The sequence below is a fragment of the Eubalaena glacialis genome, chromosome 5, assembly GCF_028564815.1.
Source record: "Eubalaena glacialis isolate mEubGla1 chromosome 5, mEubGla1.1.hap2.+ XY, whole genome shotgun sequence".
Classification (NCBI taxonomy): Eukaryota; Metazoa; Chordata; class Mammalia; order Artiodactyla; family Balaenidae; genus Eubalaena; species Eubalaena glacialis.
The window spans coordinates 108,879,936-108,894,198 of record NC_083720.1 but is presented as its reverse complement, the minus strand read 5'-3'; the positions used below and the strand labels follow the sequence as shown (position 1 = coordinate 108,894,198).

The 14,263-nt window shown below is 35.6% G+C and overlaps 1 protein-coding gene across 12 annotated transcripts in view; it reads right to left on the bottom strand.

Moving 5' to 3' along the window:
- PTPN13 (protein tyrosine phosphatase non-receptor type 13) overlaps nucleotides 1–14,263 on the bottom strand; it is a 226,512-nt gene that overhangs the window by 29,053 nt on the left and 183,196 nt on the right. For 11 of the 12 annotated variants that reach the window (XM_061192478.1, XM_061192479.1, XM_061192482.1 and 8 more), the window contains 9 exons: nucleotides 14,062–14,242; nucleotides 12,651–12,809; nucleotides 12,001–12,172; nucleotides 11,689–11,899; nucleotides 8,272–8,342; nucleotides 5,851–5,912; nucleotides 2,945–3,038; nucleotides 2,093–2,230; nucleotides 1,905–1,993 (listed from right to left, as the gene is read on the bottom strand). In XM_061192478.1, the coding sequence (XP_061048461.1) occupies nucleotides 1,905–1,993; nucleotides 2,093–2,230; nucleotides 2,945–3,038; nucleotides 5,851–5,912; nucleotides 8,272–8,342; nucleotides 11,689–11,899; nucleotides 12,001–12,172; nucleotides 12,651–12,809; nucleotides 14,062–14,242 (1,177 nt within the window). Of the gene's footprint in view, nucleotides 1–768; nucleotides 1,246–1,904; nucleotides 1,994–2,092; nucleotides 2,231–2,944; nucleotides 3,039–5,850; nucleotides 5,913–8,271; nucleotides 8,343–11,688; nucleotides 11,900–12,000; nucleotides 12,173–12,650; nucleotides 12,810–14,061; nucleotides 14,243–14,263 lie in introns of those variants that run through there. The other variant, XM_061192488.1, reaches the window with a different exon arrangement.

The following is a 14,263-nucleotide window of genomic DNA, read 5'->3' as shown; positions in this document are numbered from 1 at the left end:
AATGTAAAACAATGCCACTCTTCTCACATATTTTCTGTCGTTTTGGAAAATATAGATATTTTCTGTTAAAAACGTGATTTATGCTGACACGTAATAGGTTGATTATTGTTATTATAAATGAATTAATAAATATTTTTAAGTTTCAAAGAAAAAAATAGAAAGTATGAGACAGATTTTGACATACTTGTGGAAAGAGGGTAATGATCAATTTTAACTGAGAACCAAATTTAGAATCATGTGACAAAAATTATATTAAATTACATGTTTTCATATGCATAATAGAAGGGTAAAACCCAATATTTTAACAATAGCTATCTCAGATGAAGATGAGGAGTGGGTAAAAAAAGGAGCTTGCATTTTTAAATGATTCTGTTTAAAATATTTTTTTTACAATGAGGATGTAATGTCTTCGTTATCAAAATAAAAAAAGCAACTTGAATGAAGTTTTCTGCTATAAACTTTTGTTATAATAGCTCAGTGTAAAAGAGAATCTATATTATGTTAAGCTTTTTTTTTTTTTTAAAGAAAAGGCATTGGATTTTGAAATGGAAATTAAAGATTTTTATTTATTGTCTTAGTTAAGAGACTTCAGAACATACATTTTAAGGGGTATTTTAAATAGTATTAATAAAAATATGATTATAGTATGATTTAAAATGTTCAGAAAACCTTTTTCAAAGAGCTTATTGTTATAATTATTAATATTTAGATAGTACAAAAGAACAATAACTTAAGTAAAAACACTACAGCATGACACATTGTGAGCTATTCAATATTTGTGTAACCATTTTTTTAGATTAGGAAATACATACTAAAACAGATATAAGCTTCCTTGTATTTACACACATTAATTATATATAAGTATTTAATGAAAATAATCATGTGTATATGAGATTGTGTGTCGGTACATGCATGGTAAGAATCGAAACCAGTTTAGTTTTGACAATTTTGAAGATGTTCAGTAGGAAGAATCAGAAGACTTGTGAGGGAAATTATCCTAGAACAATGGGCAATATCAGATTCATATAAATAGGGTGATGCCTAGTTTGAGCAGGCTTACATATTATTTATCTACTATTTCATGCTTTTTTCTTAGCTCAATGTCCCAGAAGATCTGAAGTCTTAGTCTTAAATAAGTCTATGATTACATTTTTGAAAATTAATTGTTTCTTTCTCTTCCTTCTTCTTTTTTTTTTTGGCTTGGGGAAACTTGAATAGTAATTCTTTCCCTGGCATAGGATGACTCTTAAATGCAAAAAATAAAATTAATCTCAGATGATTCCAACTTTGGGGTTTTATTTTTTTTTAAGATTTTAACAAACGTATATACTATATATTAAGCACTAATTCCTGTACAGCTTATTTTTACTAGTTTGCATCCAACTAGTTTAATGTATTATGAAGGTCAGCTGTCTAAATCTTTTAAAACAGGTCTCAACTGAAATTGCAGAGCAATCAGAGCAAAAGCCATGGAATAAATGAAAGAATGAGATGTTTCCATGATAATTAAGACCAAGGATCTATGAGGGGCAGAAGAAAACAAGCATTCAAGGATAAAAATCAAGTTTTCTAACTAGGTTAGGTATTAACTGGAATGGGATCTTGGAATTACCAACTTTTATTTGGTGTAATAATAATGAAGATGCAAAAAAAAAGGTTTTTGGGCACTTTTTTCCTGAATGGAAACCTTCACCAAAAGAGGTTAAATGATTTAAAGGCAAGTTCTTTCTCCAAAATGAGTAAATGACATCAGTTCTAATTCTTACTGAGGTTACTAACCAGCCATCAGGATATTATCTTTAATACTTAGAAGGGAAACTGGTAGGTAGGGAGAGGTAAGGCCTCATCAGAGAATTCTAACAAGATATAGCATCATAGAGTGTTTACCTAGGTATTATCCTTACCTCCGTAAACTCTTCAGGTAAAGGTGAACCTTCATAGTCTGTATCTTCTGCTCTCTCTTCAGGTAACTTCCCACTGGTTTTCAATGCACCTGGGAAAGAAAGAAATAGGCCAAGAGGAATTAAAATGCTCTGTAGAGGCCTTCCTGTACTCCTTTAGTGTACCAACTTACTCATTCTGGTTCATCTACCTGGAGCACAGGCATCTCGTGCTGCATTATTTTGGTTTAAAAGATTCTGAGCTTCCTCATCCACAACATCCAGCAGAGACTGGATAACTTCAGCTTCTTGAGGATCATCATAAATATCATCTTCTTGTACATCAGATTCTTGAAAAACAGTAATTTACATGGGGTTTTACTTTAAAAAATATTGATATGAGAAAGAGACAATGTGTCAAATATAATATGCCAGGTCTTTCAAATTTTAAGCATCCACTTTGAAAAAGCAGCCATGACAGGAAAAGTAGTTTACACTAATGGGACCCAGGCATTTTTAGTTCTAGAACTACTTTGGCTGTTATGACAAAAGACCACACAAATGCAACTGAATAAACCAAAATCAATCTCTGTGATACACCTTTTCAAAGGACAGTAGTAATTTAATGTTTATTTCCCTAACTTAATCCCAAATTGTTAATTTATAAAAGAAACTAAAGAAGTTTCAACCAAAGAAGTTATGTTACAAAGATTAAGGATATAATAGGGCAGCCCAAACATCCCCAAGAAAAAATGTCTCAGTTATTAGGTAGCCAGTGAATTGCTGCTTCAAAAAAATACAAGAAACAATTATCAAACAAAACTGCTCTCTCTTCAATCATTTAAACATCATTTTAATCTTAGAGATGAGAATGAATACTGGACATTTGTACAGTAGTGCAGCTAATATTAATTTTACGCTGTTCTTTTATTTCTCTGAACAATAATCTTTCCTTTTAAAGCTATAGGAACATGTAAGGCAAATAAGAAAGGCTGCCAACATTTCTTTATTACTTGAATTATTAGGGCATTTAGAGTAACTGGATGACTCATTTGGGAAACTACCTTTGGACAGAATCAGGTTTGCTGATTCCTTCATCTGATAAGTAGAACATTTTCCTTCCGGGTACAAAATTTCAATTATTTCTTCCCCATTAACCTAAAGTATAAAATCAAAGCAAATCATTAGTTTACTATTTTACTAACATCCAGGATTAGGGAGGGACTGCACACTGTCCCTCCATGTCCTTCTCCCCTTCTTTCTCGGTACAATATCCTTTTTATATCTCCCCACCTTGGATCAGTGCTTCTAGGAGATACCAATGCAATGAAATATGCAAAGGGTATGGGACTTTCCATCATCAGATATTCCTGGAAACACTAGATTAAGCACCATTAAATCAATATTTTTATTCCAAGAATTCTCACAATGCTTACTAATATAAATTTTGAGTTGTCAAAAGAGAAATGTATTATGTAGTATTTCCTAAATTTATTTGACTGCAGAAATCTCTTTTTAAGGCATATTCTATGGGATCTGTCTTCCATAGAACTTTTTAGAAAAGTTAAATAGACCTACTAAACTTAGAAGTTCAGGGAAATGAAAAAAAAGTCAACCTTTTAAGTATTTGTGAAGTTGTTACATGGACATAGTCTTCAGTTTAGCAATCTGATCAACTGTTGGCTATAAAGATTTTCAAATCTAGTCTAAACCTCATCTCAATTTAAGGAAAATAGCAATGGATTCATAACTATAAAGTAATAATTAAATGGAATGTAACTTTTAAATTCAGTGGTTATGAATGAAGCACTTCATGGCACGTAGCGTATTAAAAGAAAGATGATTAGGGCAAAATGCAATATTAAATGATTAGAATAAATTAAAATAATTTTATACAAATAAAGCGTGGTTTGCTTTAAAGATTTTACTTTTTTTATTAAGATAAAAGGTAGACCTAGAGTCTGTCATACAGTGTGAAGTAAGTCAGAAAGAGAAAAACAAATACCGTATGCTAACACATATATATGGAATCTAAAAAACAAAACAAAAATGGTCATGAAGAACCTAGGGGCAAGACGGGAATAAAGATGCAGTCCTACTAGAGAATGGACTTGAAGATACGGGGAGGGGGAAGGGTAAGATGGGACAAAGTGAGAGAGTGGCATGGACATATATACACTACCAAATGTAAAATAGCTAGCTAGTGGGAAGCAGCCGCATAGCACAGGGAGATCAGCTCGGTGCTTTGTGACCACCCAGAGGGGTGGGATAGGGAGGATGGGAGGGAGGGAGACGCAAGAGGGAAGAGATATAGGGATATATGTATATGTATAACTGATTCACTTTGTTATAAAGCAGAAACTAACACACCATTGTAAAGCAGTTATACTCCAAATAAAGATGTTAAAAAAAAAAAAGATAAAAGGTAGAGATAGTAGATGCAATGAAATTATCTCTTCATAAATAGTGGTTACATAATGTCAAAAAATTTCACTGGATTGTAAAATTCCACTATTCATGAGAAATTCATAGTACAGACATTAGTATTCAAGGACAGAATATCGTTTGGGAGACTTCCTGGAAGATTTTAACTCCAACAAAAAATGTTTGCAATCACGAATAACAAAAGTTCTAATTTCTTTTTTTTTTTCTTTTTAACATCCTTATTGGAGTATAATTGCTTTACAATGGTGTGTTAGTTTCTGCTGTATAACAAAGTGAATCAGCTATACATATACATACATCCCCCATCTCCTCCCTCTTGCGTCTAATTTCTAGGGTTTTATGTTAATTTAAACAGAAACTCTACTTTTTCTCCCTTTCAACAACATGGTGATATTTACAAAGAAAATAAGCACTATACAGCATGACTAACACTAGAAACACATGCAAATTCAGTTACTTCAGCTATGTGAAATTGGAGACTTTATGAATAAACAGAACAAAACGTGTAGCTATATCTCAATCTACAAACATACAGACACCAAGAAATTTTTATTTTTGTGTCCTAATCATTTCTGCCTTATAATTCTTCTGTTGCAATATCTTTTCAAGACATGCTAAACCATTTCACAAGTTTGAGATAACACAGTGAAATGAAAGGCATAGAATTTGGGGCTTCTGGTCAATTAATTCATTTTCTCCTCCTACACTAAACCCAGCTCACGTCCAGAAATCTTGTTGAGCTGATAAGATTTTCAGATTACTAGGAGGGAAATGCCTCAGCTCTGGATTTTACATGGAAAGATATTTGAGTAGTGAGGTTCAGAATAGATTGCATGAGATATGTGTGAGATAAAACAGTTCCATGAAATGAAGATCCAGCTGGAAGCTGTGTATATTACATGCCAGAAAGTAAAAAGAAATGTTAGCCAAACAAATGGGTATAAATGTAGCCTTAAATAAAGAGCTTGAAAGTGGAATTTAGTTACGTATTAAAATATTTTTGTTAAAACACCTCCAGATTTCCCTGCGATAATCTTAAATGATTTAGGTTCTTTCATTTTATTATGTAGTAAAGCATTTTCTATGTCTTTAAAAAAGCAAGTAAGCCTATTTCTTTTGCCACTACAGTTTTGCCTCACTAGTAGCAGAGATCTGTCATTTGAGAGTCACTGCTGGTCAATGTTAACCCACTCTTAATTACATTTTTCTTTTCTGGGTATCTAAGAGACAACCAAAAGAATTGTGCACATTAATAAAAAATTGCAGCACTAAAGCTATCTATATAAGTAATTAGCCTATTTAAGAGCTGAATGTGTGCCCGATGATGTAGGGTTACTTGTGTGTGGGCTTTTCATTGTGTGTTACTTAGTAAGTCCTATTAGTTCACTAAGTACATGTATCTAAAAATCAATACATGTGTCTAAAAAAGGCAAATATTTAAATATGAAATGTTTGGTTCAAAATACAAACAAGCTACTTATTTAGATAAGGAAGTAGGACACAAAGAAGGTGGCTTTTCACTTACCTTGGAGAATGAGTTATTAGGTGTGAGTGCCGGTTTGCCACAAGGCTCCACAATGTGATGACCTGAAGGAAGAACAGAAAGAAAAGGATGAGCCACTCAGAACCACATTAGGGACAACAAAATAGTGAAAGAAAACCCATATTTCTGTGCATGTTCTTATTTTTATTAATACACTAAGAGAGGTCATATCACAAAGTGACTTAAAATCAACTAAACGGAATCAAATGTTAGAGAAGGGTTTATTCCAAGGACAAAGCCAATTTCTTAAAAGAAAATAGTTTGCATAAAAGCTCAGTTCGGGCTAAATGTTTCTAGTGTGAGATACTAAATATAGATTTTCCCAACTAAATGGAAGAGACATTACAGGTGCTGAACTATATAGTCACTGGAAAGATAGCAGGCCCTTTATCTCATTTCACAAAGACTATCAATTTAACACAGGAAAATAAGTATGGATACAACTGGAAAGGACTGTTAGTATATTTATAAACCAAATGTGGATTTTAACTCTTAGCCATCAGCACAAAAATTCAATGCATATATTAAAAATGATATTGTTTCCCCTACAGTTAAAAATTAGATTCATTATTTCCAGGAGATACCTTATTAAACTGCCAGGAAAAATAATTAAAAAGTATCCAAAAATGAACCACTGGTTCAAAAGAATCATACTGGAAGAGTATAAAGCACAATAGTTTATTATTTGTAATCTCTCCCCCCTGTTCCCCCGTTCCTCTCTCCCCCTCTGTCCCCAGGCAACCGCTGATTTCCTTTGTCACTATAGATTAATTTGTACTTTTGTACAATCTTGTATAAATTGAATAATACAATATGGATTCTTTTTTTGTCTGGCTTCTTTCATTCAGCATACCTATTTTATTTTAATAATGTTGTTGCGTGTATCAACAATCTATTCATTTTTATTGCTGAGTAGTATTCTGTTGCTTGGATATATTACAAATGGTTATTCATTCAACAGAGTGTAGACATTTGAGTGGTTTCAGATTTTGGTTATTACAAAGAAAGCTGCTAAAAAATTCCTATACAAGTTTTTGTGTATGAATATATGCTTTGTTTTCTCTTTAGTAAACAAACAGGAGTGGAACGGCTGAATCATATGGTGGGCATATATTTAAATTTTTAAGAAACTTTCAAACTGCTTTCCACAATGGTTGTACCATTTTACATTTTCATCACTACAAGAGAGTTCCTATTATTGATACTATGTGATTTTCAGAATTCATAAAGAAATTAGGTCAGAGAATCCCATAAAGACAGATTACTAGGCAGTTTCTACAAGGGGGCAGGGCACAGCTACCCTCCTCTGCCTTGAAAGTTACAAACAGAAGTCTTCTCAGAGGTCACTAGAAAAATGCTCTCCTGACTGTTCTGTGAGGTAGTTTGACTCTAATGTGAACCAGAACTATTAGAAAGCAGCAAGAAGGACCCCTAAGGCATTCAGATAACAACAGAGAATGAAGATAATCAGACTACAACTGCAATTGGCAGATTTCTTTTAGCTATTTTGGTATTTAGATACTACTGCCTGATAACCTAAAAGTTTAGTTATATAAGAAGTACTGGATTTACATTTCAAATACTCTTTAAGTTCAACCACATTCCCCTGTACCTAACATTCTTATATGAATATTATCAATAAAAGCTACATTTACTGAGACTGATTATGTAAATGAGAGCATGGAATCAGACATCCTAGGTTTAAATTCTGGCTTGACTATTTATTAACCCTGTAGCTTGGGCAAGTTATCAAACTTTTCTGTGCCTTGGTTTCCCCTTCTATAAAAGGAGGATAATAGTAATACTAGTCTCACAGGGTTGCTGTGAGGATTTAAGCACCTAGAAGAATGCTTAGTCCAGAAAAAGCATTAAATTAATGTTTGCTGCCACAACTATTAAGATTACAATTTCTATTACTATGCTAGAACATAAGACAGATACTTTGTTTACTCATTGCTATATCCACAATGCCCAGAACACTGCCTGGCATAGAGAAGAAATTTAGTAACTGTCTGAATAAATTATTATGTGACAATCATTGTGGTAAGTATATTATTGTATTTATGTCTCATTATAACCTTAACAGGTAGATACAATTAATGTTCTTATTTTACTGGTAGAAAATAGAGGCTTAGATACAGATCAAGTAACTTGCTAAGGTTACACAGGACTTATAAACTCAGTTCTATCTGGCTTTAAATGCCATGCTGCTCTACTCTTTCCTATTATGCACAGAGTATTAGAGATGCTTTTATTTAAGTGTAATTTTTTCACTCAGATCCTGCAAAACAGTCTGGAAGGGCAATAAAAACATTTTAGTGATAGTATCCAAACTTACTTTTGGGGAAAAAAATAGTTACCTCTCTATAACTACTTGCTGTCATAAAATGACTATATCCTTACCATTAGCTTTGGCTGACTTTGGAGCTGAAACAGCAGACCTCTTAGAACTGGGAACCACTGGATGACCATCTCTGTGTTGTTTAAAAAAACAAAACGAAACAAAATGCAATTGCAAATTATTTAAGATGTTTGTTTAAATATCCTTCAAGCCATCTGTTAACTATTTAGCCTCAGGAGTTTTATTTTAGATGGGCTTCAGGGGGTCTAGGTACTTCCTGAAGCTGCAGATAAAATTTTATCAGGGTTCATCTATACACGCTTGAGGGAGACATTCTTGACTGAAAAAAGATTAAGAATCACTTCTTTATATAATCTTTCTTGGGTTTCAGTTCAATACATCACCATATTTCCCCTCTCATTTAAAACACTGGTAATATTCATGATCTAATAACTTAGTTCACTGTCACTCAGGTGATAGTTCAAAGATAACTACACTCAGAAGTCACAGATCACTAAGTTTTGCCTATCTAAAGCCCGATACGTGTTTTTCTTTGGAATTACTTATAGTGAAAATCTAGACAAAATACATATATTCAAAGCATTAAAAGAATAGTACCACCCAACATGAAAAACAGTCAAGAGACAGCACCTTGGAAGAGGATTAGAATGTGATTTTATTGTTGCTAATACTTGAAAGAAAAGGGAGGTTGCCTAAGGTATACAGCGTTGGGAGAGGCAATCAGCCATGGGTCCTAAGCATTCCTGTATGTTCTTGCTGGGTACCTCAGGAATGCAAGGCTCTAACCACTTTTTATCTGGGCCAATTCTCAAGGCTATGTTCACGGTGAGCAAGCTTGAGGAATTATGTAATCTCTCTCCCCAAACAAAATGCAAGCTTTCTTACAGGCTGCCATAAAGTGGTGGGTTCCCTGGCTCTTCTTACAGTACTCTTCTCCTGTACTATAACCCACTGCATGTACAGAAACCCACGAGGCCCACATACGTCATCTCCATGGGACTTGGAGGACATGGGAACCGACACCAATACCATGCTCATGCTGCTTGCTGTGCCTTTAGTAATAAGGTCTTTTGTTTCTGATACAGGAGTTTCATATCTTCTACCAGCATTCATAAAACAATAACTGGCTAGTTTGTTAGCTTGCAAATAGGGTAAAATTACAGACACTTTACAGCTCTTGACAGATAATTATCACAAGTATACAACCCTCCATTACTGTTACCCTGTGGACTTTTATTTCTTTAATTTTTAAATAAATTTATTTAATTTTTGGCTGCGTTAGGTCTTTGTTGCTGTGTGCGGTCTTTTCTCTAATTGAGGTGAGCGGGGGCTACCCTTCCTTGTGGTGCGCGGGCTTCTCATTGTGGTGGCTTCTCTCGTTGCGGAGCACGGGCTCTAGGCACGCAGGCTTCGGTAGTTGTGGCACACGGGCTCAGCAGTTGTGGCCTGCGGGCTCTAGAGCGCAGGCTCAGTAGTTGTGGCGCATGGGCTCAGTTGCTCCGCGGCACGTGGGACCTTCCCAGACCAGGGCTCGAACCCGTGTCCCCTGCGTTGGCAGGCGGATTCTTAACCACTGCGCCACCAGGGAAGCCCCCCTGTGGACTTAAAAGAGGGCAGAAATAAAACAACAGAGGAGAGAGAGCTGGAAGAAGAATGAAGGGTAAGGTAACTATGACTACTACTACTGTATCTTTAGTGACTTCACCAAAGATAAAAGGAGAAAGGGAAAGGAAACTGATTTTAGACCTAGGGTAAGGGGTGCTCTAGTGATTTGGAGGCAAAAAATTCATCTAGATCTATGGGTAGCAGAAATGTTTTCATAAAAACATTTTCCAGGTTGTTTGAACACTTTCCTCCTCCACTAATTAACATTCAGGTACACCTATGAAAATAACTGTATGCCAATCTAATTTTTAGAAATATTGAGGAAAACCCATCAGGGGTTATGTTCAAGGGAAAAAGTATACAATCTAACTTAAAGGTTCAGAAGGAAAAATGGATTTATGATCAAATGATTTAATTAACAGTTTCTATATTTTGGAAGACATACTATATAAAACTCACCATGTATCGCAGATACAAATGTGAAGTTTTCTCTTATGTAACATAAGACTGTAATCTAGAAATCCTGGGTTCATGTACATGTGGCAGGCAGAGTAATGGCCCCCCAAAGATGTCTGCATTATAATCCCCAGAACCTTTGAATATGTTACCTTGCATGGCAAAAGGAATTTTGCAGATTTGAGTAAATTAAGGATCTCGAGATGAGGAGATTATTCTGGATTATCTGGCTGGGCCCAATGTAATCACAGGGGTCCTTATAAGTTAAACAGAGAGGTAGGAATGTCAGAGTCAGAAAGATGTGACGACCAAAGCAAAGAGTGCTGTGATTGCTGGCTTTAAAGATGGCAAAGGGCTATGAGCCAAGGAATATGGGCAATGTCTAAAAGTTGGAAAAGCAAGGAAATGGATTTTCTCCTGGAGCCTATGGAAGGGAGCCTGCCAACACCTTGATTTTCGCACAAAGAATTTGTAGTAATTTAATAGTAGTAAGAAACTAATACATAGGGACTTCCCTGGTGGTCCAGTGGTAAAGAATCCACCTTCCAGTGCAGGTGACACGGGTTCAATCACTGGTTGGGGAACTAAGATCCCACATGCTGCGGAGCAACTAAGCCCCTGTGCCACAACTACCGAGCTCGCACACCTCAACTAGAGAGCCCACCTGCTGCAAACTACAGAGCCCACGCACCCTGGAGCCTGCACCACAACTAGAGAAGAGAAAACCCGCATGCCACAACTAGAGAAGCCTGTGAGCCGCAACAAAGAGCCCATGCACTGCAATGAGCACCTCAACGAGTGCCGCAACAAAAAGATCCCACGTGCCGCAATGAAGACCTGACGCAGCCAAATAAATAAATAAAAACATTAAAAAAAAAGAAACAAATATATTTTTTTTTCAATTTATTTCCATTATTAAGTGAAAGAAAAGTTGCTATTAGCATTTTTTATAACGTGAAATTGTCATGAGGTATAGTGAATGTGATAGTCTATTTCCCATTGGTTGTAGACATGAGGTTCAGGTAGGACTGACCATGTCCCAGCTCTGGGAATCGGCCAGGACTGGCCTGGGAGAGTCAATATATTCTTATCCCTTTTCCTCATCAGGGCTGGTCTTAATTTAGGTCTAAGGCAATCAGCACACAGCCTTTGCTTTACTACGGTGATTGGTGAGACCTGTTTGAGGATTGCTCTGGATAGTGTGGGATGCAGGTGTGAGGCATGAAAACTGACACAGACATTTGACTACTATGAAGGAAACACATAAATTACTAACCCCCATTCACTTAGTCTGTGAATTACTAATTCAGGAATATCTTTAAGAAAACCTAGTATCTTTTAATGGCCTGAAATGCATGTGCACACACAAACAAAATCCGTGAATAATTGCAGAGTACCTTGTTGCTTTCAGCACCACTGAAGGAAGTGACATGTCTAATGCTCTCTTAGCTTCTTCCAAAGTCATTCCTTGTGTGCTGACTCCATTCACATAGTGGATGATGTCTAAGAGCTGGAGATTACCCTCAGTGGCTGCAGCTGACCTCGGATTGATATCACTAACATATACCACTTGATGAAGGCTGTCGTGACCTCCAGATAAGGAAAAACCTTCAGGGAACAGAAAAATATTTGCTTCCTTAGTCTTAACAGTACTTACTTTTAATCTAGCCAAGAAAAATCACACTGCACAAAGCGTGAATTTGCATTACCCAGCTCCTCTTTGTTGCATGTAAATGTAAGGTCAGGTAGCAAATGAGGCAGCACTAGCATCCTTGGTAATTCTAGAACTCGGCCAAGAACTAATCTGACTGTCTTGGGCGCAGCTCGGAGTAGATTCACTGCATCTGTGTGAGTCATTTTTGTAACATCTGTATCATTAACCTATAAAAATGAGAATGGGGCAAAGTAGGATTACAATTACTGGAACACAGAAGTTGCCAACAAAATACAGTAATTTCCCTAACTTTTTATATAATTTATTTTAGCCAGTAGGAGATTCACAATAAAGAGTGGTCTCTAGTTTATTGGTAATCCCCACCAAGTAATTATAAATGAAATAATAATGTAAAATACCTAACAAATGTCATTACTTTGCTAATACAGAAAATTTATTCTTATAGCAATTTAAGAAACTTTCTCTGAGACCCAAGATAGCTTGTTTAATGCCTTAACTGAGATTAAGCATTTTCCAAATTATTACTATATAAAGGCCTTTACTTTTAGGAGGTGGAGAAGGAAAATATAAACCAAGCAGAGAAATAGAGCATTATATTAACTCAACCTTCTTGCTTTTCCTTCTTCAGCCCTGGCTTGATCTTTGGCCACATTTGCACAAATAGAGTCTGCTTAAATGTCTCACCTTTATGAGCCGGTCCCCAGGTCTTAGCCTTCCGTCACTTTTGGCTGGATCCTGAATGACATCATGAACATAACAACCAATACTCTGATTGCCTTTGGTTACTGTAAAACCCAGGCTTCCTTTTTCCGACTTAATTAGGGTAATGTGGAGTTCTATCTCCTAAGGGAAGAAAACAGTGATTCTTTTAGGTTGTCTATTTTGCTGTAAAGGCAAAGAGAAAGACAAATATTATTTCCATTGATTAACACAGGAGGACACTAAACCTTAAAAGGTTACTTAACTTGCCCAAGTGAAGAAGCCAGGTATGTCCAATTCTAGAAAATGCCTCCCTGCCCATGGAAGAGTTGAGTTTAAATTCAACATTATGTGCTTGTCTAGAGATAGCTGAGATAGAACTTACTCATGCTTCAATTCTTGTATTTTCAGAACAAACAGGGACAAACACCCATGCCAAGAGCAACAAAAGAAAGTTTTTTGGGGGGTAAAAACATGAAGTCTGGGTGACTAAATATCACAACTTGATGTATTTAGTTGTATAATTTTTTTTTTTTTTAAGATTTCAATTGAGACACAAGGTTGCTTACAGCTTACAGGCATGATGACAGACTTCTAAGGAAATCGTTCAAAGATTATTTTCACTCTGTTGCTGAGAATGAAATTGAAGATGTAGATGCTACACACACACACACGCAATTATAGGAAAATGAAGTATCTGGAAAGATTAACTCCAAAATGTTTATGGTTTTTGAGTGGTGAGATTATAGGTGGTTTTAATCTTTGTTTTCTAATTTTCCTATAATAAATATTTATTACTTAGGTAACAAAAAAAAAAAAACAGTATTGAAAAAGGGTGATTTCGAATCAGTGTTAAAGATATTATTCTTGGAAATTTGGCTTCCACACTGAATTTGTAGCTTTAGAAGTTCTAGGGTTATTAGTAAAGAAAAGGATTCCATTTAGGCACCCATAAAACAGTGTGAAGGAGAATAAAATTACATTCAAACTTGATTAAAAAGTAAACAGGTAACTCATCAGAATTTGGAAAATAACAGGTACTGTGCTAGGTGCTCTACATATGTTATTTCATTTAATCCTCACCACAATACTATGAGGTTACTAGTCTCATTTTAGAGCTAAAACTACTAAGACTCAGAAGGATTAAGTAATTTGTCCATAGGCACCTGCCAAATGGCAGCAAGTCAGTGGTAGAGTCAGGATTTGTACCCAGGGCTTTTTGCCTTTTTCCCTAATTCTCAGCAGAGAAACATACCAGCCAGATATGTTATCTATTTACTGGACATAGATATGAGGCTAATCTAAAAGATAGCCTTTTCCCTAAAGGGAAACTGTGGAGGACTACATTTTACTTGAGAAAATATGGAATTTTCTTCATACAAAGGAAATAACTCACCAGTTCAAAGTCTTCAAGGTGGTTTTCCAAGTCATTTTTCAAAGACGTCAAGCTTTCCTGTCTAGTTGGCTCAGAAGTGTGACATATATGATATTTATCCATTGAATTAGTGGAAGCAGATTCTGACTGAGATTGACAACTCCGCCCAGGAGTTACATCGGGTGGTCGAGGGGAAGGATTACTACAGAGACAAAGTAAGACT